The sequence below is a fragment of the Ylistrum balloti genome, unplaced genomic scaffold (genome assembly GCF_031769215.1).
Source record: "Ylistrum balloti isolate Yb309-2 unplaced genomic scaffold, AGI_CSIRO_Ybal_v1 Utg372234, whole genome shotgun sequence".
Lineage (NCBI taxonomy): Eukaryota > Metazoa > Mollusca > Bivalvia > Pectinida > Pectinidae > Ylistrum > Ylistrum balloti.
In genome coordinates, this window is record NW_026783045.1 from 266 (window position 1) to 28,259 (window position 27,994).

A 27,994-nucleotide genomic window follows, 5' to 3' on the forward strand; every position below is an offset into this window, starting at 1 on the left:
TGTACACGTATATATGATCACACATACAATACAGCACAACACACATGTGGATACGATGACGTATGAATTGGGAGGGAAAAAAACCCCCAAAAAACATATTCCATACTTAGAATGTGATATTTGTTAGCAATTAAATGCGATAATCGAATCGAAAATGGTGGAGACTATGGATTGAGATTAAGTATAGCAGGAATTCGATAAATGTGCTTCCATGTCTATGATATTTACCCATTTATTACCATATATACAATCTAAATAGTGTGTTTATGAAAATAACGCATATATTACGAATTTAGAACAATTCTATTCAACTAATAGTGAAACCGCACTGACAAAATTATAGGAAAATGTCATGTAGCTCACTCATTACGAAACCGATTTAAATTTTGAAAACACCATTCGTTTGCCTATCTATCCGTTAGCAAATAGGTGTATATATCACTAATTTTCTCCAATAATTTAGAGCTATAAACAACGTTTATTCACACCAAGGAAACACAAATTACTTGTTTTCCACACAGACAGGCTAACGCGCCGTTAGGTGTCCTCGGCGAGGTGCAGCAAAAAGCGCTTAAACGGCTGAGCGAGGACGGGCGGGGCATACAGCTTACCTAGCACTGACTAGCGCAGTTCTCGAACAATCACATCCAGACGAATCCGAAGATGGCAGAGAAGACTCCAGTGAAGAAAGCAGTGAAGAAGCCAAAGACCCCGGCAGCTCATCCAAAGTACAGCGACATGGTGGCCACTGCAGTGGGAAGTCTGAAGGAACGTGGAGGCTCGTCCCGTCAGGCAATACTGAAATACATCATGGCTAACTTCAAAGTGGGATCCGACGCTAAGGCTATCAACGCACACCTGAAGATCGCCCTCCGGAACGGCGTGAAGAAAGGAGCCCTGAAACAGTCGAAAGGAACCGGAGCTGCTGGATCATTCAAGCTCGGAGAGAAACCTAAACCCGCCAAAAAACCAGCCGCTAAGAAAGTGGTTAAGCCGAAAGCAGCAAAACCTAAGAAACCGGCGGCGAAGAAAGCGACTACGTCGGCGACGGCTAAGAAACCAAAGGCAAAGACACCCAAGAAAGCAGCTACCAAGAAAACCACGGAGAAGAAACCATCCAAGAAAACTACCAAGCCCAAGACCCCTAAGAAAAAGGCTATCAAGTCTCCGAAGAAAGCTAAGACAGACAAGCCTAAGAAAGCCAAGGCTGCAAAAAAATAAGATGTATATCTTACACCGTCCGAACGACACGTAAACAGTCCTTTTTAGGACTACCCACATGTCACGAAAATCATCCAATTACGCCTCGAAAAATACGCAAAACGCACTAATCCTAACAAATACACCCACCTACCCGAAAGTAAAGGAAAATCCACCTTCCCACCCAACCCCACAGGACTACTTCACATCACACACTTTTTTGTTATAAACAATTGATACCTGCTACAACTTCTAAGTCGCCGCCCCGTCCCCCGTCTCCCACCCGACAAGTACACACTCACGCCCGGCCCCGCCCATTTATGATTAGGTGAATGAATTTCAATAATATACACGTTAAACCAACAGTTAATACACCTATAAGCTGACACGGTATCGGTTTATTTCTTAATACTACGCATGTACAATCTGAATTCAAATACACAAATGTAGTGTACCGACTAACGCTAAAAATTGCCACTTTCAACCAACAATCATTTCATATATGAAATAATAGTAATGTTTATGTGGAAACTAGTGAAAACACTTCAAAATCATACTCTGAAATCGAGACAATTTCCGCTATACATTTTTTTTTCAAAATAGTTGAAACAGGTGGTATTATTCCAATTTCCACATATTTCAGTTTACCCAGTTGCAGGAGTCGTTTTCACTGTCCGTGCACGTGGGTACGTTGTCGTGTATACCTGTGTACGTATGTGTATAGTGCACGATCAAAGGTAAGTATCGTCGTCGTCTATACGATAGAGAATTATCCTGAATATAAAGTTGTTCTGACTCAAATTTCTAAAGTATAAATTTAACCCAGAATGTATAAAATGGATGTGTGAGCCAAACACATTTATTGCGAAAGGCTGAGTCCGGGGGCTCCAACCACGGCAGTTTTATTTTTTAAAAATATGAAATCCGATTCTCCTATTTGTGTGGTTTTGTTTTGTTTTGTGTGTGAGTGTGTGCATGTGTTTTTTTTTTCCTTTTTTCCCCTCTCACCTGTGACTGTTACTAGCGCGCGCACACCCACACCCACAAACACACCCCCATACATACACACCATTTCTTTATTTTCGAGTTCGATATCTAGACAACACAGAATTAATACATGTTTGCGTAGAGTCGAGTCAAGTACACATGTGTACACGTATATATATGATCACACATACAATACAGCACAACACACATGTGGATACGATGACGTATGAATTGGGAGGGAAAAAAACCCCCAAAAAACATATTCCATACTTAGAATGTGATATTTGTTAGCAATTAAATGCGATAATCGAATCGAAAATGGTGGAGACTATGGATTGAGATTAAGTATAGCAGGAATTCGATAAATGTGCTTCCATGTCTATGATATTTACCCATTCTAAATCTAAATTATTCACAAATACCATTTATTACCATATATACAATGAACATGTATATATTAAGAAACTAAGTAAATAGTGTGTTTATGAAAATAACGCATATATTACGAATTTAGAACAATTCTATTCAACTAATAGTGAAACCGCACTGACAAAATTATAGGAAAATGTCATGTAGCTCACTCATTACGAAACCGATTTAAATTTTGAAAACACCATTCGTTTGCCTATCTATCCGTTAGCAAATAGGTGTATATATCACTAATTTTCTCCAATAATTTAGAGCTATAAACAACGTTTATTCACACCAAGGAAACACAAATTACTTGTTTTCCACACAGACAGGCTAACGCGCCGTTAGGTGTCCTCGGCGAGGTGCAGCAAAAAGCGCTTAAACGGCTGAGCGAGGACGGGCGGGGCATACGATACGATACGGCATACCATACAGAGACTGACCCCTGAGCTGTCGACACCTACCTACAGGCTTAGAGTACCTTTGTTACCTGTCATCAACGATATAGTGTTAGGTTACATCATTCACCAACAGTCTTTTCTATATATATATATTCCATATATTCTTCTGGAATATATTGTGTAATTCCTGTGGACTTTTTTTTTCTTTCTTTTTTTGATGTGTTAATTCTATCGGCAGACCGAGGATTAATTAGACAACAGAGTTCCCGAGAAATCCATCAGAAGGATAAGTACTTTTCAAAATTTCTATTAATCATTTAGTCGCTATCTCGTATTTTAGCGTCGGGAACTGATAATAAATAGTATCCTGGTCTGTATAATTTATTATTTAGATACCTTGTTTAAGGAGTTTTATAGTGATACTATAGTTATAACTAGATTCAGCTATATATCAAATACAATAGGAAGGTCCAAACAGTATTAGGTAGAGTTATAATTCTGTAGAAAATATTTCATATTTTATATATCTCTGATACATATAACCTTTATTTTATCTATTTTCTTATCGGGCTATTCATTTCGGACCATTTTTAAGACGGCCTTATAAAGTGCCATCCCAACCCCAAAAACAAAAGAAAAACTGTATCTGGTTCCTGTCCATTGTCTTTCCGTGGCCAGATATCACACTTTCACACCTGACTACACAACCTCTGCTATCCAGATCACTTTCACGCTTGACCGCGTTCTTTTCTCAATCAAGGTCTCTGTCGCTCCGTCTCCAGGTAACACACCAGACCTTTTATTCTAGACTAATTAGGATCTCCCCACAGGAATTCCTCTCACCCTTTTCCCTCTGTCAACTAACTACAAACACAACATGGCTGGCCCAACCACAAACAAACCCGCCGTAGTTATACTGACCCCTAGGGATAAAAAACCACTACATGCGGGACGTGTTCGCGGGGACATATCCCAATACACAGGGGTAACCAGTGACGTCAGGGACGTCAAGATGCTACCATCAGGTATCATATTAGTTCTCTGCGCCACAGCGATGTGCATAACAAAGGCGATGAAAATCGCATGTATAGATGGTACACCATGTACAACACGGCTATCTAAACGGCCATATACAAACTCCCCACCTAGACGCAAACAAAAAATGACTCGCACAACAACAAAGGGGGTCATCTATCGGATCCCCCTCAACACGTCATTAACATCATTAAACAAAATAAACAATGTCAAGACAGCCAGTAGGATGCACAACAAAGACAAACAACCTACTACATCCATCCTACTGGAATTTCACTCAAACACTCTACCTAAAGAAATCAAATTTAACAAAATCACATATCCAGTAACAAAATTCAACGTACCACGCAAACAACAAAAACCTACTACAAAGCATACAAAACCAAAATATTCCCAGTGCTCAACAACCCAAATCACCTACAACAAAACTACAACAAATCGACTGTACTCGGCAGTCGTACAAAACAACACTCCGCAAAATAACACAAACAAACACACCAACACTACTACAACCATTAACTCACAAATAACACCTACACAACACGGAGTATTAGTCACCACAGAGCTACTCGGCAATATTGTCCTGTTAGCACGTGATCAAACACTCACAGACAGACAAGCACTACAAAAAGTCAGGGCCCTAATAAACAAACAAAACGGGTTCCCGGCACCTCAAGTCACACCCATAAATAAACTGACACAAACAACACCCACACAAACCTCACCAACACAGCCAAAACCAACACAGTCCACACCAACAACATCACCTACACTTTTCCTAACACAAACAACACCCCAAACCTTAATAACAAACACACAAACCAAAAACACTCCTACACAACAAACAATACACCTTCTGGATAGTTCTGGAGAGTTAGACGACTCGTTTCTGTCCAAACCTCCCACACCTCGCTCTCCTACTGGATTGGGTAGACGTAGGACACAAACAAACAATAAAACAACACCAAAAAACAAACAAACAACACCGACACGCCCTAACACCAGATCACGGGCAAAACACACCGCCAATCAGCCGAGACCTGGAAATAGCAAACGACAGCTTTACTAGAGCCACAAGCAACATAAATTTAATATAAATACCCATTTTCTTTCGCGGGTATATTAAATGACCAGTCAGGCCTTACTGTCATGCATTGGAATGCAGGAGGCCTTAAGCCGAAAATTTCAGAATTAAAATCATTTCTGAACGAAAATGCTCCCGATATTTTATGTATTCAGGAAACAATGCTTAAACCTAAACACAAAAGTTTCAAAATTAATGGTTACAATCCACCATTTAGGTACGATTCGGACCAAGGTTTGGCAATATATATAAAATGCGGAATTGCATACAAAGAGTATGAAATCAAAGACCAAGATATTGTGGCTCTAGGAATAGAACTACACAACAAAACAAACAAAACAGTCATACTCAATATATACCTCTCCCCCAAAAAACCAATTCCATTTAATTCCCTGGTGAATCTGATAGAAAATATCGACACAGATAACATCATTGTAACCGGGGATTTTAATGGACATCATACATTGTGGGGAAGTAACAAAAACAATTCCCGGGGAGAAACAATACACAAATGGGCAGATGAGACTGGTCTAACCATACTAAATGAGGGTAACCCTACTAGAATAGATGTAGCACGGGGTATAGAATCCCATCTAGATATCACCCTAGCATCTCCAAACTTAGCTAGTAAATGTAGCTACTGGAACACCCTCGATAGCACTCTAGGTTCCGACCATTACCCAATTTTGACACAGTTTGATTTTAAACCCCATGTCAATACAATTCAATACCCACCACGATGGGTTTTTAATAAGGCCAATTGGGACCAATTCAAAATTTTAGCAGAAACAATCCAACATGAGGAAATTTTCGATCAAGATGTTGACGTCTTTAATGCAAATTTAACTAGGGTTATTTTAGATATAGCGTCAACATCTATCCCTAAAACCTCAGGCAAACCCAAAACGAGGAAAAACAATCCATGGTGGAACGATGAGTGTAGGTTAGCCAAAAAACTCAAAAAGAATAGCGAAAGGAAATGGAGGGCAAATAAAAATAGTGAACTATTAAAAACAGAGTACACAAGATGCAAAACAAACTTCAATAACATCATTCAAAACGCCAAAAACAATCATTGGCAAGAGTTTTGTACATCTTTAAATAACAAAACTAATTTGAAAAACGTTTGGTCAAAGGTCAAAGCTATACAGGGAATAAGTAGATCAGAAATCCCTATACTAGGTAAGAACAACATTACCGATAAGGAAAAGGCAGATACTCTAGCTAAACAATATCAAAAGGCTAGTAGTAATGATAATTTGACCCCTGAATTCAAACTAAATAAAGTTCACAATCAAGTCACCATTGATAATGAAATCAAAGACCCAGGCCCTAACACCGGTGATCTCAACTGCCCATTCACAATCACAGAATACAAACAAGCACTACAGAACAAGAGAAACACGTCCCCGGGCGATGATAATATTTCATACAACATACTCAAACACTGTCCGGACAACATCACAGACATCATACTCCTTTTTTACAACCACATATGGGACACAGGTATAATACCTGAATCTTGGAAAAATGCCATTGTTATACCTATACTAAAACCAGGTAAAAATCCACAAGAACCTGCATCATATAGGCCCATAGCTCTAACCTCACACCTGTGTAAGGTCATGGAAACTATGGTAAACAATAGGCTAGTACACTCATTAGAAAGATCAGGTATCATAAACGAGGAACAGAGCGGATTCCGTAAGGGTAGATCGACATTAGACCCACTACTACGACTCACTTCAGAGATAAAAAAAGGTTTTAACCTCAAACAAAACACTCTAGCTGTCTTCTTAGATCTGGAAAAAGCTTATGATCTCATTTGGCATGACGGACTTCTGGTCTCACTAAAAAAATTCGGCATAACTGGTAACATCTTCAAATTCGTCAACAGTTTCCTTAAAAACCGTAAAATTCAAGTTAGGATCCATAACACTCTTTCGGATCAACTTGAACTAGACAACGGTGTAGCACAAGGCAGCGTTATTTCTCCAACACTCTTTAATATTTACATCAACACACTGTCAGATACGCTAAACAACAACACCAAGTTAGCGCAATTTGCAGATGATGGGTGTATCTGGAGTACAGGAAAAAACATTAGATATCTAACCAAACATATCCAAAAAAATCTTACAGCAATTAATGAGTGGGCCAATAAGTGGGGTTTTAAACCATCTAAACAAAAAACTGTAGCAATGTATTTCTCTAGAAGTAGAACACTACCAGAACTATACCTAGGCCAGACCAAATTAAAATTTGAAAAACAAGTTAGGTATTTAGGCATGATAATCGATCACAAACTCACATGGAGTAAACATATTCAATATGTAAAGGAATCATGCCAAAAGGCAATTAACACCATGAGGTATATTTCTGGTTGTAAATTTGGCGCCAATAAAACAACTCAATTAATGTTATATAAGGCCTTAGTTAGATCAAGGTTAGATTACGGGTGCCAGGTATATAATATAGCTAGTGACACAGTATTAAAACATCTAGATGTAATACAACACACAGCCTTAAGGGTAGCGCTAAGGGCCATCAAAAACACCAACAGCAATAGTTTACTAGCAGAGGCCGGCGAAACAACATTAACACTTAGGCGAGAAAACCTTACTCTAAAATACTGGGCTAGAACCCAAAATCATGGGGATAGGTTCTTACTAAACAAAGCAATACAAAATAGTGAAATACCTGTTACCAACATCAGGGCTCCCTATCCTTCAGAAATACTTAGATTAAAACAGAAATATGGTTTAGAAGGTGTCAAGATCTCCCGCAAACAAGATTTCCAAGTCCCGTGGTTAAAAACATCACCAAACGTATCGCTATTACTGCATAAGACGTTAGATAAACACCACGACCCGATAGGCGCAAAACACCTAGCATTAGAGTTGATAGATAAGAAATATTACAACTTCGTTAAATTTTATACCGATGGCTCTAAAAATCCAACCAATGATAGAGTAGGGATAGGTATATATAACGATACATATAACATCAGAAAATCTCTCCGACTAAGTGACAGAGCCTCGGTCTACACAGCTGAACTCATGGCTATTCAAATAGCATTACTAGGTATTAAGAAAAACCACACCAAATTTGAACGAGTAGTCATTCTTTCGGACTCCCTCAGCTCCTTACAATCCTTGACAACTGGAAATAGCAGTAGACCTAAACTGCTTAATGCAATTCATTATATGATCACCGAGATCGATCAATTAGGAATAGATCTAAAATTCGAATGGATTCCATCTCATGTCGACATTTTAGGTAACGAGATAGCAGATCAACTCGCTAGAGCAGCCTTAGGGTCACGTGATGTTCATCTAAATATAGACTTGAGTGTATCAGAGGTCGTCAGTATAATCAATGACAAAACTCAATTGATAAGGCAGGAAAATTGGTCGAAATTAACTAATAACTGGCTCTATTCCATCGAGAGCAATGTTAAGATCCAACCTCAGTTATATAGTTATAATAAAGTAGAGGATACTGTTATCACTAGACTTCGATTAGGCTACACCAAACTCGGTCATAACATCAACCGTATTAAAAAGGAAGTCAGTCCATATTGTCCAAACTGTGGTGAACCGGAAACCATAGAACACATTCTGTTCGAATGCACCACCCATGACAACTTTAGATCAGTTTTCCAAAACCAAATTGAGCATATAGACAATATGAAATTCGATTCCAAAACGGTACTCAACCCTCCAAAACAACATAGAAAATATGTATTCGACCAATTAACCTCCTATCTAACGGATATTGATTATATTGATAAAATCTAGGAAAGCGATATAATTATATATATATATATATATATAAAAAAAAAAAAAAAAATCAAAAAACACACACACACACACGCAATATACGCAATTATGAGTCCACGTCCAGTATAGAATAAAAACACAAATAGGTACTACTTGTAGATCGTACAACCACTGCTTACTATAACTGGATAAACAGTGGACGTATTCGAATCTACATGTCCCCAATGGGTGGTCAGTAACCTATGGTAGGTAGGGAAACCAGGATACACAGCCCTCTGTAATTGACTTTACAGGGAGGTGTATTCAACACTGGACACAGGACTATAATTTCACCACCTCACACATACCAACAATACCCTTTAATACATGCCAATAACACACACCACATCCCTTAGCAGGGGACATTGTAAAAAAAAAAACATTAAGATTCCCCCCCCCCATTTTTTTTTTTTTTTTTTTTTTTTTTTTAAACCATACCCACAACACCACATACACACACAAAAACATCTCCTACATAAATACAACATACACTGGGCCGAAACCCAAAGCCAACAACCATTACAAAATCTCTTCCACCCTACCTTCCACCTTCTAATATACAAATCCCTGCTCTAGTAGGGTAGACATGTAGACGATTATACACAGTAATCTACAGTCTCCCGAACGACATCGATTGTATAATAATTCACATTTATTCTCACTAATCCCAAAAATCTACGCTAACCCAATTCCAGCACATTCTTTACATCACCCCATCACATCCACTCTCATAACTGAACTTAATAACACAGTTCCCCACTTTTAAAATCCACTCTAGACCAGCATGACTAACCTTGTCAAATGGTGGCTAGTAATCCCATCTACAAATAACAAACCTACACCAGCTAACAAGCTAAACCTATTTTCCAATTTCCGACTTTCCCATACACTCTCTCCCGCTATCTTCTAAAACTTCTTGTCCTTCGGAAGGGACGTTAAACGGGGGTCCGGTGTACAGTGAGTCACGCCGTGCACGTTAAAGAACCTCTGCTGGTTTTCGAAAAAGAGAAGGCTAACTGCTAGCCGCCACAGAGCATAGGTTTATATTAGGGAAATATAAAGTGAGACTAGAGTAGGACTAGGCGTTTCTGTGACAGTCCAAAATTTCCCCAGTTTTTTTGTTTTTTTTTTTTTTTTTTCTTTAGACGTTAGGGTATAGATATAGTCAGATCTGTCCTCCCCATATTAGACCTGTTTGGTGATTACTAAAAAGCGAAATTGCACACCCTAAAGCCTCGGCCCTACCAGCCCCCTCCCCCTTAGTGTCCTAGGCTCGGTTATAACCGGAACAAGGACGTTAAGCTAAAAAAAAAAAAAAAAAAAAAAAAGGGCGGGGCATACAGCTTACCTAGCACTGACTAGCGCAGTTCTCGAACAATCACATCCAGACGAATCCGAAGATGGCAGAGAAGACTCCAGTGAAGAAAGCAGTGAAGAAGCCAAAGACCCCGGCAGCTCATCCAAAGTACAGCGACATGGTGGCCACTGCAGTGGGAAGTCTGAAGGAACGTGGAGGCTCGTCCCGTCAGGCAATACTGAAATACATCATGGCTAACTTCAAAGTGGGATCCGACGCTAAGGCTATCAACGCACACCTGAAGATCGCCCTCCGGAACGGCGTGAAGAAAGGAGCCCTGAAACAGTCGAAAGGAACCGGAGCTGCTGGATCATTCAAGCTCGGAGAGAAACCTAAACCCGCCAAAAAACCAGCCGCTAAGAAAGTGGTTAAGCCGAAAGCAGCAAAACCTAAGAAACCGGCGGCGAAGAAAGCGACTACGTCGGCGACGGCTAAGAAACCAAAGGCAAAGACACCCAAGAAAGCAGCTACCAAGAAAACCACGGAGAAGAAACCATCCAAGAAAACTACCAAGCCCAAGACCCCTAAGAAAAAGGCTATCAAGTCTCCGAAGAAAGCTAAGACAGACAAGCCTAAGAAAGCCAAGGCTGCAAAAAAATAAGATGTATATCTTACACCGTCCGAACGACACGTAAACAGTCCTTTTTAGGACTACCCACATGTCACGAAAATCATCCAATTACGCCTCGAAAAATACGCAAAACGCACTAATCCTAACTTCTTATAATTGACCAACGAACAAACCAACAACACCCTTCCCCACCCCCACCCTCCAAATACACCCACCTACCCGAAAGTAAAGGAAAATCCACCTTCCCACCCAACCCCACAGGACTACTTCACATCACACACTTTTTTGTTATAAACAATTGATACCTGCTACAACTTCTAAGTCGCCGCCCCGTCCCCCGTCTCCCACCCGACAAGTACACACTCACGCCCGGCCCCGCCCATTTATGATTAGGTGAATGAATTTCAATAATATACACGTTAAACCAACAGTTAATACACCTATAAGCTGACACGGTATCGGTTTATTTCTTAATACTACGCATGTACAATCTGAATTCAAATACACAAATGTAGTGTACCGACTAACGCTAAAAATTGCCACTTTCAACCAACAATCATTTCATATATGAAATAATAGTAATGTTTATGTGGAAACTAGTGAAAACACTTCAAAATCATACTCTGAAATCGAGACAATTTCCGCTATACATTTTTTTTTCAAAATAGTTGAAACAGGTGGTATTATTCCAATTTCCACATATTTCAGTTTACCCAGTTGCAGGAGTCGTTTTCACTGTCCGTGCACGTGGGTACGTTGTCGTGTATACCTGTGTACGTATGTGTATAGTGCACGATCAAAGGTAAGTATCGTCGTCGTCTATACGATAGAGAATTATCCTGAATATAAAGTTGTTCTGACTCAAATTTCTAAAGTATAAATTTAACCCAGAATGTATAAAATGGATGTGTGAGCCAAACACATTTATTGCGAAAGGCTGAGTCCGGGGGCTCCAACCACGGCAGTTTTATTTTTTAAAAATATGAAATCCGATTCTCCTATTTGTGTGGTTTTGTTTTGTTTTGTGTGTGAGTGTGTGCATGTGTTTTTTTTTTCCTTTTTTCCCCTCTCACCTGTGACTGTTACTAGCGCGCGCACACCCACACCCACAAACACACCCCCATACATACACACCATTTCTTTATTTTCGAGTTTGATATCTAGACAACACAGAATTAATACATGTTTGCGTAGAGTCGAGTCAAGTACACATGTGTACACGTATATATATGATCACACATACAATACAGCACAACACACATGTGGATACGATGACGTATGAATTGGGAGGGAAAAAAACCCCCAAAAAACATATTCCATACTTAGAATGTGATATTTGTTAGCAATTAAATGCGATAATCGAATCGAAAATGGTGGAGACTATGGATTGAGATTAAGTATAGCAGGAATTCGATAAATGTGCTTCCATGTCTATGATATTTACCCATTCTAAATCTAAATTATTCACAAATACCATTTATTACCATATATACAATGAACATGTATATATTAAGAAACTAAGTAAATAGTGTGTTTATGAAAATAACGCATATATTACGAATTTAGAACAATTCTATTCAACTAATAGTGAAACCGCACTGACAAAATTATAGGAAAATGTCATGTAGCTCACTCATTACGAAACCGATTTAAATTTTGAAAACACCATTCGTTTGCCTATCTATCCGTTAGCAAATAGGTGTATATATCACTAATTTTCTCCAATAATTTAGAGCTATAAACAACGTTTATTCACACCAAGGAAACACAAATTACTTGTTTTCCACACAGACAGGCTAACGCGCCGTTAGGTGTCCTCGGCGAGGTGCAGCAAAAAGCGCTTAAACGGCTGAGCGAGGACGGGCGGGGCATACAGCTTACCTAGCACTGACTAGCGCAGTTCTCGAACAATCACATCCAGACGAATCCGAAGATGGCAGAGAAGACTCCAGTGAAGAAAGCAGTGAAGAAGCCAAAGACCCCGGCAGCTCATCCAAAGTACAGCGACATGGTGGCCACTGCAGTGGGAAGTCTGAAGGAACGTGGAGGCTCGTCCCGTCAGGCAATACTGAAATACATCATGGCTAACTTCAAAGTGGGATCCGACGCTAAGGCTATCAACGCACACCTGAAGATCGCCCTCCGGAACGGCGTGAAGAAAGGAGCCCTGAAACAGTCGAAAGGAACCGGAGCTGCTGGATCATTCAAGCTCGGAGAGAAACCTAAACCCGCCAAAAAACCAGCCGCTAAGAAAGTGGTTAAGCCGAAAGCAGCAAAACCTAAGAAACCGGCGGCGAAGAAAGCGACTACGTCGGCGACGGCTAAGAAACCAAAGGCAAAGACACCCAAGAAAGCAGCTACCAAGAAAACCACGGAGAAGAAACCATCCAAGAAAACTACCAAGCCCAAGACCCCTAAGAAAAAGGCTATCAAGTCTCCGAAGAAAGCTAAGACAGACAAGCCTAAGAAAGCCAAGGCTGCAAAAAAATAAGATGTATATCTTACACCGTCCGAACGACACGTAAACAGTCCTTTTTAGGACTACCCACATGTCACGAAAATCATCCAATTACGCCTCGAAAAATACGCAAAACGCACTAATCCTAACTTCTTATAATTGACCAACGAACAAACCAACAACACCCTTCCCCACCCCCACCCTCCAAATACACCCACCTACCCGAAAGTAAAGGAAAATCCACCTTCCCACCCAACCCCACAGGACTACTTCACATCACACACTTTTTTGTTATAAACAATTGATACCTGCTACAACTTCTAAGTCGCCGCCCCGTCCCCCGTCTCCCACCCGACAAGTACACACTCACGCCCGGCCCCGCCCATTTATGATTAGGTGAATGAATTTCAATAATATACACGTTAAACCAACAGTTAATACACCTATAAGCTGACACGGTATCGGTTTATTTCTTAATACTACGCATGTACAATCTGAATTCAAATACACAAATGTAGTGTACCGACTAACGCTAAAAATTGCCACTTTCAACCAACAATCATTTCATATATGAAATAATAGTAATGTTTATGTGGAAACTAGTGAAAACACTTCAAAATCATACTCTGAAATCGAGACAATTTCCGCTATACATTTTTTTTTCAAAATAGTTGAAACAGGTGGTATTATTCCAATTTCCACATATTTCAGTTTACCCAGTTGCAGGAGTCGTTTTCACTGTCCGTGCACGTGGGTACGTTGTCGTGTATACCTGTGTACGTATGTGTATAGTGCACGATCAAAGGTAAGTATCGTCGTCGTCTATACGATAGAGAATTATCCTGAATATAAAGTTGTTCTGACTCAAATTTCTAAAGTATAAATTTAACCCAGAATGTATAAAATGGATGTGTGAGCCAAACACATTTATTGCGAAAGGCTGAGTCCGGGGGCTCCAACCACGGCAGTTTTATTTTTTAAAAATATGAAATCCGATTCTCCTATTTGTGTGGTTTTGTTTTGTTTTGTGTGTGAGTGTGTGCATGTGTTTTTTTTTTCCTTTTTTCCCCTCTCACCTGTGACTGTTACTAGCGCGCGCACACCCACACCCACAAACACACCCCCATACATACACACCATTTCTTTATTTTCGAGTTCGATATCTAGACAACACAGAATTAATACATGTTTGCGTAGAGTCGAGTCAAGTACACATGTGTACACGTATATATATGATCACACATACAATACAGCACAACACACATGTGGATACGATGACGTATGAATTGGGAGGGAAAAAAACCCCCAAAAAACATATTCCATACTTAGAATGTGATATTTGTTAGCAATTAAATGCGATAATCGAATCGAAAATGGTGGAGACTATGGATTGAGATTAAGTATAGCAGGAATTCGATAAATGTGCTTCCATGTCTATGATATTTACCCATTCTAAATCTAAATTATTCACAAATACCATTTATTACCATATATACAATGAACATGTATATATTAAGAAACTAAGTAAATAGTGTGTTTATGAAAATAACGCATATATTACGAATTTAGAACAATTCTATTCAACTAATAGTGAAACCGCACTGACAAAATTATAGGAAAATGTCATGTAGCTCACTCATTACGAAACCGATTTAAATTTTGAAAACACCATTCGTTTGCCTATCTATCCGTTAGCAAATAGGTGTATATATCACTAATTTTCTCCAATAATTTAGAGCTATAAACAACGTTTATTCACACCAAGGAAACACAAATTACTTGTTTTCCACACAGACAGGCTAACGCGCCGTTAGGTGTCCTCGGCGAGGTGCAGCAAAAAGCGCTTAAACGGCTGAGCGAGGACGGGCGGGGCATACAGCTTACCTAGCACTGACTAGCGCAGTTCTCGAACAATCACATCCAGACGAATCCGAAGATGGCAGAGAAGACTCCAGTGAAGAAAGCAGTGAAGAAGCCAAAGACCCCGGCAGCTCATCCAAAGTACAGCGACATGGTGGCCACTGCAGTGGGAAGTCTGAAGGAACGTGGAGGCTCGTCCCGTCAGGCAATACTGAAATACATCATGGCTAACTTCAAAGTGGGATCCGACGCTAAGGCTATCAACGCACACCTGAAGATCGCCCTCCGGAACGGCGTGAAGAAAGGAGCCCTGAAACAGTCGAAAGGAACCGGAGCTGCTGGATCATTCAAGCTCGGAGAGAAACCTAAACCCGCCAAAAAACCAGCCGCTAAGAAAGTGGTTAAGCCGAAAGCAGCAAAACCTAAGAAACCGGCGGCGAAGAAAGCGACTACGTCGGCGACGGCTAAGAAACCAAAGGCAAAGACACCCAAGAAAGCAGCTACCAAGAAAACCACGGAGAAGAAACCATCCAAGAAAACTACCAAGCCCAAGACCCCTAAGAAAAAGGCTATCAAGTCTCCGAAGAAAGCTAAGACAGACAAGCCTAAGAAAGCCAAGGCTGCAAAAAAATAAGATGTATATCTTACACCGTCCGAACGACACGTAAACAGTCCTTTTTAGGACTACCCACATGTCACGAAAATCATCCAATTACGCCTCGAAAAATACGCAAAACGCACTAATCCTAACTTCTTATAATTGACCAACGAACAAACCAACAACACCCTTCCCCACCCCCACCCTCCAAATACACCCACCTACCCGAAAGTAAAGGAAAATCCACCTTCCCACCCAACCCCACAGGACTACTTCACATCACACACTTTTTTGTTATAAACAATTGATACCTGCTACAACTTCTAAGTCGCCGCCCCGTCCCCCGTCTCCCACCCGACAAGTACACACTCACGCCCGGCCCCGCCCATTTATGATTAGGTGAATGAATTTCAATAATATACACGTTAAACCAACAGTTAATACACCTATAAGCTGACACGGTATCGGTTTATTTCTTAATACTACGCATGTACAATCTGAATTCAAATACACAAATGTAGTGTACCGACTAACGCTAAAAATTGCCACTTTCAACCAACAATCATTTCATATATGAAATAATAGTAATGTTTATGTGGAAACTAGTGAAAACACTTCAAAATCATACTCTGAAATCGAGACAATTTCCGCTATACATTTTTTTTTCAAAATAGTTGAAACAGGTGGTATTATTCCAATTTCCACATATTTCAGTTTACCCAGTTGCAGGAGTCGTTTTCACTGTCCGTGCACGTGGGTACGTTGTCGTGTATACCTGTGTACGTATGTGTATAGTGCACGATCAAAGGTAAGTATCGTCGTCGTCTATACGATAGAGAATTATCCTGAATATAAAGTTGTTCTGACTCAAATTTCTAAAGTATAAATTTAACCCAGAATGTATAAAATGGATGTGTGAGCCAAACACATTTATTGCGAAAGGCTGAGTCCGGGGGCTCCAACCACGGCAGTTTTATTTTTTAAAAATATGAAATCCGATTCTCCTATTTGTGTGGTTTTGTTTTGTTTTGTGTGTGAGTGTGTGCATGTGTTTTTTTTTTCCTTTTTTCCCCTCTCACCTGTGACTGTTACTAGCGCGCGCACACCCACACCCACAAACACACCCCCATACATACACACCATTTCTTTATTTTCGAGTTCGATATCTAGACAACACAGAATTAATACATGTTTGCGTAGAGTCGAGTCAAGTACACATGTGTACACGTATATATATGATCACACATACAATACAGCACAACACACATGTGGATACGATGACGTATGAATTGGGAGGGAAAAAAACCCCCAAAAAACATATTCCATACTTAGAATGTGATATTTGTTAGCAATTAAATGCGATAATCGAATCGAAAATGGTGGAGACTATGGATTGAGATTAAGTATAGCAGGAATTCGATAAATGTGCTTCCATGTCTATGATATTTACCCATTCTAAATCTAAATTATTCACAAATACCATTTATTACCATATATACAATGAACATGTATATATTAAGAAACTAAGTAAATAGTGTGTTTATGAAAATAACGCATATATTACGAATTTAGAACAATTCTATTCAACTAATAGTGAAACCGCACTGACAAAATTATAGGAAAATGTCATGTAGCTCACTCATTACGAAACCGATTTAAATTTTGAAAACACCATTCGTTTGCCTATCTATCCGTTAGCAAATAGGTGTATATATCACTAATTTTCTCCAATAATTTAGAGCTATAAACAACGTTTATTCACACCAAGGAAACACAAATTACTTGTTTTCCACACAGACAGGCTAACGCGCCGTTAGGTGTCCTCGGCGAGGTGCAGCAAAAAGCGCTTAAACGGCTGAGCGAGGACGGGCGGGGCATACATACACATTGGTTAGAGAGTACCTTTGTTACCTGTCATCAACGATATAGTGTTAGGTTACATCATTCACCAACAGTCTTTTCTATATATATATATTCCATATATTCTTCTGGAATATATTGTGTAATTCCTGTGGACTTTTTTTTTTCTTTCTTTTTTTGATGTGTTAATTCTATCGGCAGACCGAGGATTAATTAGACAACAGAGTTCCCGAGAAATCCATCAGAAGGATAAGTACTTTTCAAGATTTCTTATTAATCATTTAGTCGCTATCTCGTATTTTAGGTCGGGAACTGATAATAAATAGTATCCTGGTCTGTATAATTTATTATTTAGATACCTTGTTTAAGGAGTTTTATAGTGATACTATAGTTATAACTAGATTCAGCTATATATCAAATACAATAGGAAGGTCCAAACAGTATTAGGTAGAGTTATAATTCTGTAGAAAATATTTCATATTTTATATATCTCTGATACATATAACCTTTATTTTATCTATTTTCTTATCGGGCTATTCATTTCGGACCATTTTTAAGACGGCCTTATAAAGTGCCATCCCAACCCCAAAAACAAAAGAAAAACTGTATCTGGTTCCTGTCCATTGTCTTTCCGTGGCCAGATATCACACTTTCACACCTGACTACACAACCTCTGCTATCCAGACCACTCACTTTCACGCTTGACCGCGTTCTTTTCTCAATCAAGGTCTCTGTCGCTCCGTCTCCAGGTAACACACCAGACCTTTTATTCTAGACTAATTAGGATCTCCCCACAGGCCTCTCACCCTTTTCCCTCTGTCAACTAACTACAAACACAACATGGCTGGCCCAACCACAAACAAACCCGCCGTAGTTATACTGACCCCTAGGGATAAAAAACCACTACATGCGGGACGTGTTCGCGGGGACATATCCCAATACACAGGGGTAACCAGTGACGTCAGGGACGTCAAGATGCTACCATCAGGTATCATATTAGTTCTCTGCGCCACAGCGATGTGCATAACAAAGGCGATGAAAATCGCATGTATAGATGGTACACCATGTACAACACGGCTATCTAAACGGCCATATACAAACTCCCCACCTAGACGCAAACAAAAAATGACTCGCACAACAACAAAGGGGGTCATCTATCGGATCCCCCTCAACACGTCATTAACATCATTAAACAAAATAAACAATGTCAAGACAGCCAGTAGGATGCACAACAAAGACAAACAACCTACTACATCCATCCTACTGGAATTTCACTCAAACACTCTACCTAAAGAAATCAAATTTAACAAAATCACATATCCAGTAACAAAATTCAACGTACCACGCAAACAACAAAAACCTACTACAAAGCATACAAAACCAAAATATTCCCAGTGCTCAACAACCCAAATCACCTACAACAAAACTACAACAAATCGACTGTACTCGGCAGTCGTACAAAACAACACTCCGCAAAATAACACAAACAAACACACCAACACTACTACAACCATTAACTCACAAATAACACCTACACAACACGGAGTATTAGTCACCACAGAGCTACTCGGCAATATTGTCCTGTTAGCACGTGATCAAACACTCACAGACAGACAAGCACTACAAAAAGTCAGGGCCCTAATAAACAAACAAAACGGGTTCCCGGCACCTCAAGTCACACCCATAAATAAACTGACACAAACAACACCCACACAAACCTCACCAACACAGCCAAAACCAACACAGTCCACACCAACAACATCACCTACACTTTTCCTAACACAAACAACACCCCAAACCTTAATAACAACCACACAAACCAAAAACACTCCTACACAACAAACAATACACCTTCTGGATAGTTCTGGAGAGTTAGACGACTCGTTTCTGTCCAAACCTCCCACACCTCGCTCTCCTACTGGATTGGGTAGACGTAGGACACAAACAAACAATAAAACAACACCAAAAAACAAACAAACAACACCGACACGCCCTAACACCAGATCACGGGCAAAACACACCGCCAATCAGCCGAGACCTGGAAATAGCAAACGACAGCTTTACTAGAGCCACAAGCAACATAAATTTAATATAAATACCCATTTTCTTTCGCGGGTATATTAAATGACCAGTCAGGCCTTACTGTCATGCATTGGAATGCAGGAGGCCTTAAGCCGAAAATTTCAGAATTAAAATCATTTCTGAACGAAAATGCTCCCGATATTTTATGTATTCAGGAAACAATGCTTAAACCTAAACACAAAAGTTTCAAAATTAATGGTTACAATCCACCATTTAGGTACGATTCGGACCAAGGTTTGGCAATATATATAAAATGCGGAATTGCATACAAAGAGTATGAAATCAAAGACCAAGATATTGTGGCTCTAGGAATAGAACTACACAACAAAACAAACAAAACAGTCATACTCAATATATACCTCTCCCCCAAAAAACCAATTCCATTTAATTCCCTGGTGAATCTGATAGAAAATATCGACACAGATAACATCATTGTAACCGGGGATTTTAATGGACATCATACATTGTGGGGAAGTAACAAAAACAATTCCCGGGGAGAAACAATACACAAATGGGCAGATGAGACTGGTCTAACCATACTAAATGAGGGTAACCCTACTAGAATAGATGTAGCACGGGGTATAGAATCCCATCTAGATATCACCCTAGCATCTCCAAACTTAGCTAGTAAATGTAGCTACTGGAACACCCTCGATAGCACTCTAGGTTCCGACCATTACCCAATTTTGACACAGTTTGATTTTAAACCCCATGTCAATACAATTCAATACCCACCACGATGGGTTTTTAATAAGGCCAATTGGGACCAATTCAAAATTTTAGCAGAAACAATCCAACATGAGGAAATTTTCGATCAAGATGTTGACGTCTTTAATGCAAATTTAACTAGGGTTATTTTAGATATAGCGTCAACATCTATCCCTAAAACCTCAGGCAAACCCAAAACGAGGAAAAACAATCCATGGTGGAACGATGAGTGTAGGTTAGCCAAAAAACTCAAAAAGAATAGCGAAAGGAAATGGAGGGCAAATAAAAATAGTGAACTATTAAAAACAGAGTACACAAGATGCAAAACAAACTTCAATAACATCATTCAAAACGCCAAAAACAATCATTGGCAAGAGTTTTGTACATCTTTAAATAACAAAACTAATTTGAAAAACGTTTGGTCAAAGGTCAAAGCTATACAGGGAATAAGTAGATCAGAAATCCCTATACTAGGTAAGAACAACATTACCGATAAGGAAAAGGCAGATACTCTAGCTAAACAATATCAAAAGGCTAGTAGTAATGATAATTTGACCCCTGAATTCAAACTAAATAAAGTTCACAATCAAGTCACCATTGATAATGAAATCAAAGACCCAGGCCCTAACACCGGTGATCTCAACTGCCCATTCACAATCACAGAATACAAACAAGCACTACAGAACAAGAGAAACACGTCCCCGGGCGATGATAATATTTCATACAACATACTCAAACACTGTCCGGACAACATCACAGACATCATACTCCTTTTTTACAACCACATATGGGACACAGGTATAATACCTGAATCTTGGAAAAATGCCATTGTTATACCTATACTAAAACCAGGTAAAAATCCACAAGAACCTGCATCATATAGGCCCATAGCTCTAACCTCACACCTGTGTAAGGTCATGGAAACTATGGTAAACAATAGGCTAGTACACTCATTAGAAAGATCAGGTATCATAAACGAGGAACAGAGCGGATTCCGTAAGGGTAGATCGACATTAGACCCACTACTACGACTCACTTCAGAGATAAAAAAAGGTTTTAACCTCAAACAAAACACTCTAGCTGTCTTCTTAGATCTGGAAAAAGCTTATGATCTCATTTGGCATGACGGACTTCTGGTCTCACTAAAAAAATTCGGCATAACTGGTAACATCTTCAAATTCGTCAACAGTTTCCTTAAAAACCGTAAAATTCAAGTTAGGATCCATAACACTCTTTCGGATCAACTTGAACTAGACAACGGTGTAGCACAAGGCAGCGTTATTTCTCCAACACTCTTTAATATTTACATCAACACACTGTCAGATACGCTAAACAACAACACCAAGTTAGCGCAATTTGCAGATGATGGGTGTATCTGGAGTACAGGAAAAAACATTAGATATCTAACCAAACATATCCAAAAAAATCTTACAGCAATTAATGAGTGGGCCAATAAGTGGGGTTTTAAACCATCTAAACAAAAAACTGTAGCAATGTATTTCTCTAGAAGTAGAACACTACCAGAACTATACCTAGGCCAGACCAAATTAAAATTTGAAAAACAAGTTAGGTATTTAGGCATGATAATCGATCACAAACTCACATGGAGTAAACATATTCAATATGTAAAGGAATCATGCCAAAAGGCAATTAACACCATGAGGTATATTTCTGGTTGTAAATTTGGCGCCAATAAAACAACTCAATTAATGTTATATAAGGCCTTAGTTAGATCAAGGTTAGATTACGGGTGCCAGGTATATAATATAGCTAGTGACACAGTATTAAAACATCTAGATGTAATACAACACACAGCCTTAAGGGTAGCGCTAAGGGCCATCAAAAACACCAACAGCAATAGTTTACTAGCAGAGGCCGGCGAAACAACATTAACACTTAGGCGAGAAAACCTTACTCTAAAATACTGGGCTAGAACCCAAAATCATGGGGATAGGTTCTTACTAAACAAAGCAATACAAAATAGTGAAATACCTGTTACCAACATCAGGGCTCCCTATCCTTCAGAAATACTTAGATTAAAACAGAAATATGGTTTAGAAGGTGTCAAGATCTCCCGCAAACAAGATTTCCAAGTCCCGTGGTTAAAAACATCACCAAACGTATCGCTATTACTGCATAAGACGTTAGATAAACACCACGACCCGATAGGCGCAAAACACCTAGCATTAGAGTTGATAGATAAGAAATATTACAACTTCGTTAAATTTTATACCGATGGCTCTAAAAATCCAACCAATGATAGAGTAGGGATAGGTATATATAACGATACATATAACATCAGAAAATCTCTCCGACTAAGTGACAGAGCCTCGGTCTACACAGCTGAACTCATGGCTATTCAAATAGCATTACTAGGTATTAAGAAAAACCACACCAAATTTGAACGAGTAGTCATTCTTTCGGACTCCCTCAGCTCCTTACAATCCTTGACAACTGGAAATAGCAGTAGACCTAAACTGCTTAATGCAATTCATTATATGATCACCGAGATCGATCAATTAGGAATAGATCTAAAATTCGAATGGATTCCATCTCATGTCGACATTTTAGGTAACGAGATAGCAGATCAACTCGCTAGAGCAGCCTTAGGGTCACGTGATGTTCATCTAAATATAGACTTGAGTGTATCAGAGGTCGTCAGTATAATCAATGACAAAACTCAATTGATAAGGCAGGAAAATTGGTCGAAATTAACTAATAACTGGCTCTATTCCATCGAGAGCAATGTTAAGATCCAACCTCAGTTATATAGTTATAATAAAGTAGAGGATACTGTTATCACTAGACTTCGATTAGGCTACACCAAACTCGGTCATAACATCAACCGTATTAAAAAGGAAGTCAGTCCATATTGTCCAAACTGTGGTGAACCGGAAACCATAGAACACATTCTGTTCGAATGCACCACCCATGACAACTTTAGATCAGTTTTCCAAAACCAAATTGAGCATATAGACAATATGAAATTCGATTCCAAAACGGTACTCAACCCTCCAAAACAACATAGAAAATATGTATTCGACCAATTAACCTCCTATCTAACGGATATTGATTATATTGATAAAATCTAGGAAAGCGATATAATATATATATATATATATATATATAAAAAAAAAAAAATCAAAAAACACACACACACACACGCAATATACGCAATTATGAGTCCACGTCCAGTATAGAATAAAAACACAAATAGGTACTACTTGTAGATCGTACAACCACTGCTTACTATAACTGGATAAACAGTGGACGTATTCGAATCTACATGTCCCCAATGGGTGGTCAGTAACCTATGGTAGGTAGGGAAACCAGGATACACAGCCCTCTGTAATTGACTTTACAGGGAGGTGTATTCAACACTGGACACAGGACTATAATTTCACCACCTCACACATACCAACAATACCCTTTAATACATGCCAATAACACACACCACATCCCTTAGCAGGGGACATTGTAAAAAAAAAAAAAAAAAAACATTAAGATTCCCCCCCCCCCCATTTTTTTTTTTTTTTTTTTTTTTTTTAAACCATACCCACAACACCACATACACACACAAAAACATCTCCTACATAAATACAACATACACTGGGCCGAAACCCAAAGCCAACAACCATTACAAAATCTCTTCCACCCTACCTTCCACCTTCTAATATACAAATCCCTGCTCTAGTAGGGTAGACATGTAGACGATTATACACAGTAATCTACAGTCTCCCGAACGACATCGATTGTATAATAATTCACATTTATTCTCACTAATCCCAAAAATCTACGCTAACCCAATTCCAGCACATTCTTTACATCACCCCATCACATCCACTCTCATAACTGAACTTAATAACACAGTTCCCCACTTTTAAAATCCACTCTAGACCAGCATGACTAACCTTGTCAAATGGTGGCTAGTAATCCCATCTACAAATAACAAACCTACACCAGCTAACAAGCTAAACCTATTTTCCAATTTCCGACTTTCCCATACACTCTCTCCCGCTATCTTCTAAAACTTCTTGTCCTTCGGAAGGGACGTTAAACGGGGGTCCGGTGTACAGTGAGTCACGCCGTGCACGTTAAAGAACCTCTGCTGGTTTTCGAAAAAGAGAAGGCTAACTGCTAGCCGCCACAGAGCATAGGTTTATATTAGGGAAATATAAAGTGAGACTAGAGTAGGACTAGGCGTTTCTGTGACAGTCCAAAATTTCCCCAGTTTTTTTTTTTTTTTTCTTTAGACGTTAGGGTATAGATATAGTCAGATCTGTCCTCCCCATATTAGACCTGTTTGGTGATTACTAAAAAGCGAAATTGCACACCCTAAAGCCTCGGCCCTACCAGCCCCCTCCCCCTTAGTGTCCTAGGCTCGGTTATAACCGGAACAAGGACGTTAAGCTAAAAAAAAAAAAAAAAAAGGGCGGGGCATACAGCTTACCTAGCACTGACTAGCGCAGTTCTCGAACAATCACATCCAGACGAATCCGAAGATGGCAGAGAAGACTCCAGTGAAGAAAGCAGTGAAGAAGCCAAAGACCCCGGCAGCTCATCCAAAGTACAGCGACATGGTGGCCACTGCAGTGGGAAGTCTGAAGGAACGTGGAGGCTCGTCCCGTCAGGCAATACTGAAATACATCATGGCTAACTTCAAAGTGGGATCCGACGCTAAGGCTATCAACGCACACCTGAAGATCGCCCTCCGGAACGGCGTGAAGAAAGGAGCCCTGAAACAGTCGAAAGGAACCGGAGCTGCTGGATCATTCAAGCTCGGAGAGAAACCTAAACCCGCCAAAAAACCAGCCGCTAAGAAAGTGGTTAAGCCGAAAGCAGCAAAACCTAAGAAACCGGCGGCGAAGAAAGCGACTACGTCGGCGACGGCTAAGAAACCAAAGGCAAAGACACCCAAGAAAGCAGCTACCAAGAAAACCACGGAGAAGAAACCATCCAAGAAAACTACCAAGCCCAAGACCCCTAAGAAAAAGGCTATCAAGTCTCCGAAGAAAGCTAAGACAGACAAGCCTAAGAAAGCCAAGGCTGCAAAAAAATAAGATGTATATCTTACACCGTCCGAACGACACGTAAACAGTCCTTTTTAGGACTACCCACATGTCACGAAAATCATCCAATTACGCCTCGAAAAATACGCAAAACGCACTAATCCTAACTTCTTATAATTGACCAACGAACAAACCAACAACACCCTTCCCCACCCCCACCCTCCAAATACACCCACCTACCCGAAAGTAAAGGAAAATCCACCTTCCCACCCAACCCCACAGGACTACTTCACATCACACACTTTTTTGTTATAAACAATTGATACCTGCTACAACTTCTAAGTCGCCGCCCCGTCCCCCGTCTCCCACCCGACAAGTACACACTCACGCCCGGCCCCGCCCATTTATGATTAGGTGAATGAATTTCAATAATATACACGTTAAACCAACAGTTAATACACCTATAAGCTGACACGGTATCGGTTTATTTCTTAATACTACGCATGTACAATCTGAATTCAAATACACAAATGTAGTGTACCGACTAACGCTAAAAATTGCCACTTTCAACCAACAATCATTTCATATATGAAATAATAGTAATGTTTATGTGGAAACTAGTGAAAACACTTCAAAATCATACTCTGAAATCGAGACAATTTCCGCTATACATTTTTTTTTCAAAATAGTTGAAACAGGTGGTATTATTCCAATTTCCACATATTTCAGTTTACCCAGTTGCAGGAGTCGTTTTCACTGTCCGTGCACGTGGGTACGTTGTCGTGTATACCTGTGTACGTATGTGTATAGTGCACGATCAAAGGTAAGTATCGTCGTCGTCTATACGATAGAGAATTATCCTGAATATAAAGTTGTTCTGACTCAAATTTCTAAAGTATAAATTTAACCCAGAATGTATAAAATGGATGTGTGAGCCAAACACATTTATTGCGAAAGGCTGAGTCCGGGGGCTCCAACCACGGCAGTTTTATTTTTTAAAAATATGAAATCCGATTCTCCTATTTGTGTGGTTTTGTTTTGTTTTGTGTGTGAGTGTGTGCATGTGTTTTTTTTTTCCTTTTTTCCCCTCTCACCTGTGACTGTTACTAGCGCGCGCACACCCACACCCACAAACACACCCCCATACATACACACCATTTCTTTATTTTCGAGTTCGATATCTAGACAACACAGAATTAATACATGTTTGCGTAGAGTCGAGTCAAGTACACATGTGTACACGTATATATATGATCACACATACAATACAGCACAACACACATGTGGATACGATGACGTATGAATTGGGAGGGAAAAAAACCCCCAAAAAACATATTCCATACTTAGAATGTGATATTTGTTAGCAATTAAATGCGATAATCGAATCGAAAATGGTGGAGACTATGGATTGAGATTAAGTATAGCAGGAATTCGATAAATGTGCTTCCATGTCTATGATATTTACCCATTCTAAATCTAAATTATTCACAAATACCATTTATTACCATATATACAATGAACATGTATATATTAAGAAACTAAGTAAATAGTGTGTTTATGAAAATAACGCATATATTACGAATTTAGAACAATTCTATTCAACTAATAGTGAAACCGCACTGACAAAATTATAGGAAAATGTCATGTAGCTCACTCATTACGAAACCGATTTAAATTTTGAAAACACCATTCGTTTGCCTATCTATCCGTTAGCAAATAGGTGTATATATCACTAATTTTCTCCAATAATTTAGAGCTATAAACAACGTTTATTCACACCAAGGAAACACAAATTACTTGTTTTCCACACAGACAGGCTAACGCGCCGTTAGGTGTCCTCGGCGAGGTGCAGCAAAAAGCGCTTAAACGGCTGAGCGAGGACGGGCGGGGCATACAGCTTACCTAGCACTGACTAGCGCAGTTCTCGAACAATCACATCCAGACGAATCCGAAGATGGCAGAGAAGACTCCAGTGAAGAAAGCAGTGAAGAAGCCAAAGACCCCGGCAGCTCATCCAAAGTACAGCGACATGGTGGCCACTGCAGTGGGAAGTCTGAAGGAACGTGGAGGCTCGTCCCGTCAGGCAATACTGAAATACATCATGGCTAACTTCAAAGTGGGATCCGACGCTAAGGCTATCAACGCACACCTGAAGATCGCCCTCCGGAACGGCGTGAAGAAAGGAGCCCTGAAACAGTCGAAAGGAACCGGAGCTGCTGGATCATTCAAGCTCGGAGAGAAACCTAAACCCGCCAAAAAACCAGCCGCTAAGAAAGTGGTTAAGCCGAAAGCAGCAAAACCTAAGAAACCGGCGGCGAAGAAAGCGACTACGTCGGCGACGGCTAAGAAACCAAAGGCAAAGACACCCAAGAAAGCAGCTACCAAGAAAACCACGGAGAAGAAACCATCCAAGAAAACTACCAAGCCCAAGACCCCTAAGAAAAAGGCTATCAAGTCTCCGAAGAAAGCTAAGACAGACAAGCCTAAGAAAGCCAAGGCTGCAAAAAAATAAGATGTATATCTTACACCGTCCGAACGACACGTAAACAGTC

General features: G+C 39.7%; 8 protein-coding genes across 8 annotated transcripts; all 8 read left to right on the forward strand.

Annotated features, from left to right (window-relative positions):
• Positions 1–675: 675 nt before the first annotated feature.
• Positions 676–1,221, forward strand: LOC132564379 (histone H1-delta-like). The gene has a single exon (XM_060229033.1). It carries the CDS (start codon positions 739–741, stop codon positions 1,219–1,221), a length of 483 nt encoding a protein of 160 aa, XP_060085016.1. The 5' UTR covers positions 676–738.
• A 9,133-nt stretch (positions 1,222–10,354) lies between these two features.
• On the forward strand, positions 10,355–10,897 carry LOC132564378 (histone H1-delta-like). The gene has a single exon (XM_060229031.1). It carries the CDS (start codon positions 10,415–10,417, stop codon positions 10,895–10,897), a length of 483 nt encoding a protein of 160 aa, XP_060085014.1. The 5' UTR covers positions 10,355–10,414.
• A 1,915-nt stretch (positions 10,898–12,812) lies between these two features.
• Positions 12,813–13,358, forward strand: LOC132564380 (histone H1-delta-like). Its single transcript, XM_060229034.1, has one exon. The coding sequence runs from the start codon at positions 12,876–12,878 to the stop codon at positions 13,356–13,358; it is 483 nt and encodes a 160-aa protein (XP_060085017.1). The 5' UTR covers positions 12,813–12,875.
• Positions 13,359–15,273: 1,915 nt separating this feature from the next.
• On the forward strand, positions 15,274–15,819 carry LOC132564381 (histone H1-delta-like). Its single transcript, XM_060229035.1, has one exon. The coding sequence runs from the start codon at positions 15,337–15,339 to the stop codon at positions 15,817–15,819; it is 483 nt and encodes a 160-aa protein (XP_060085018.1). The 5' UTR covers positions 15,274–15,336.
• A 2,664-nt stretch (positions 15,820–18,483) lies between these two features.
• LOC132564370 (mucin-2-like) lies at positions 18,484–19,710 on the forward strand. The gene has a single exon (XM_060229024.1). The coding sequence runs from the start codon at positions 18,484–18,486 to the stop codon at positions 19,708–19,710; it is 1,227 nt and encodes a 408-aa protein (XP_060085007.1).
• A 3,074-nt stretch (positions 19,711–22,784) lies between these two features.
• On the forward strand, positions 22,785–23,525 carry LOC132564371 (uncharacterized). The gene has a single exon (XM_060229025.1). The coding sequence runs from the start codon at positions 22,785–22,787 to the stop codon at positions 23,523–23,525; it is 741 nt and encodes a 246-aa protein (XP_060085008.1).
• Positions 23,526–24,935: 1,410 nt separating this feature from the next.
• LOC132564372 (histone H1-delta-like) lies at positions 24,936–25,493 on the forward strand. Its single transcript, XM_060229026.1, has one exon. It carries the CDS (start codon positions 24,936–24,938, stop codon positions 25,491–25,493), a length of 558 nt encoding a protein of 185 aa, XP_060085009.1.
• A 1,903-nt stretch (positions 25,494–27,396) lies between these two features.
• LOC132564373 (histone H1-delta-like) lies at positions 27,397–27,954 on the forward strand. Its single transcript, XM_060229027.1, has one exon. The coding sequence runs from the start codon at positions 27,397–27,399 to the stop codon at positions 27,952–27,954; it is 558 nt and encodes a 185-aa protein (XP_060085010.1).
• The last annotated feature ends 40 nt before the right edge of the window (positions 27,955–27,994 follow it).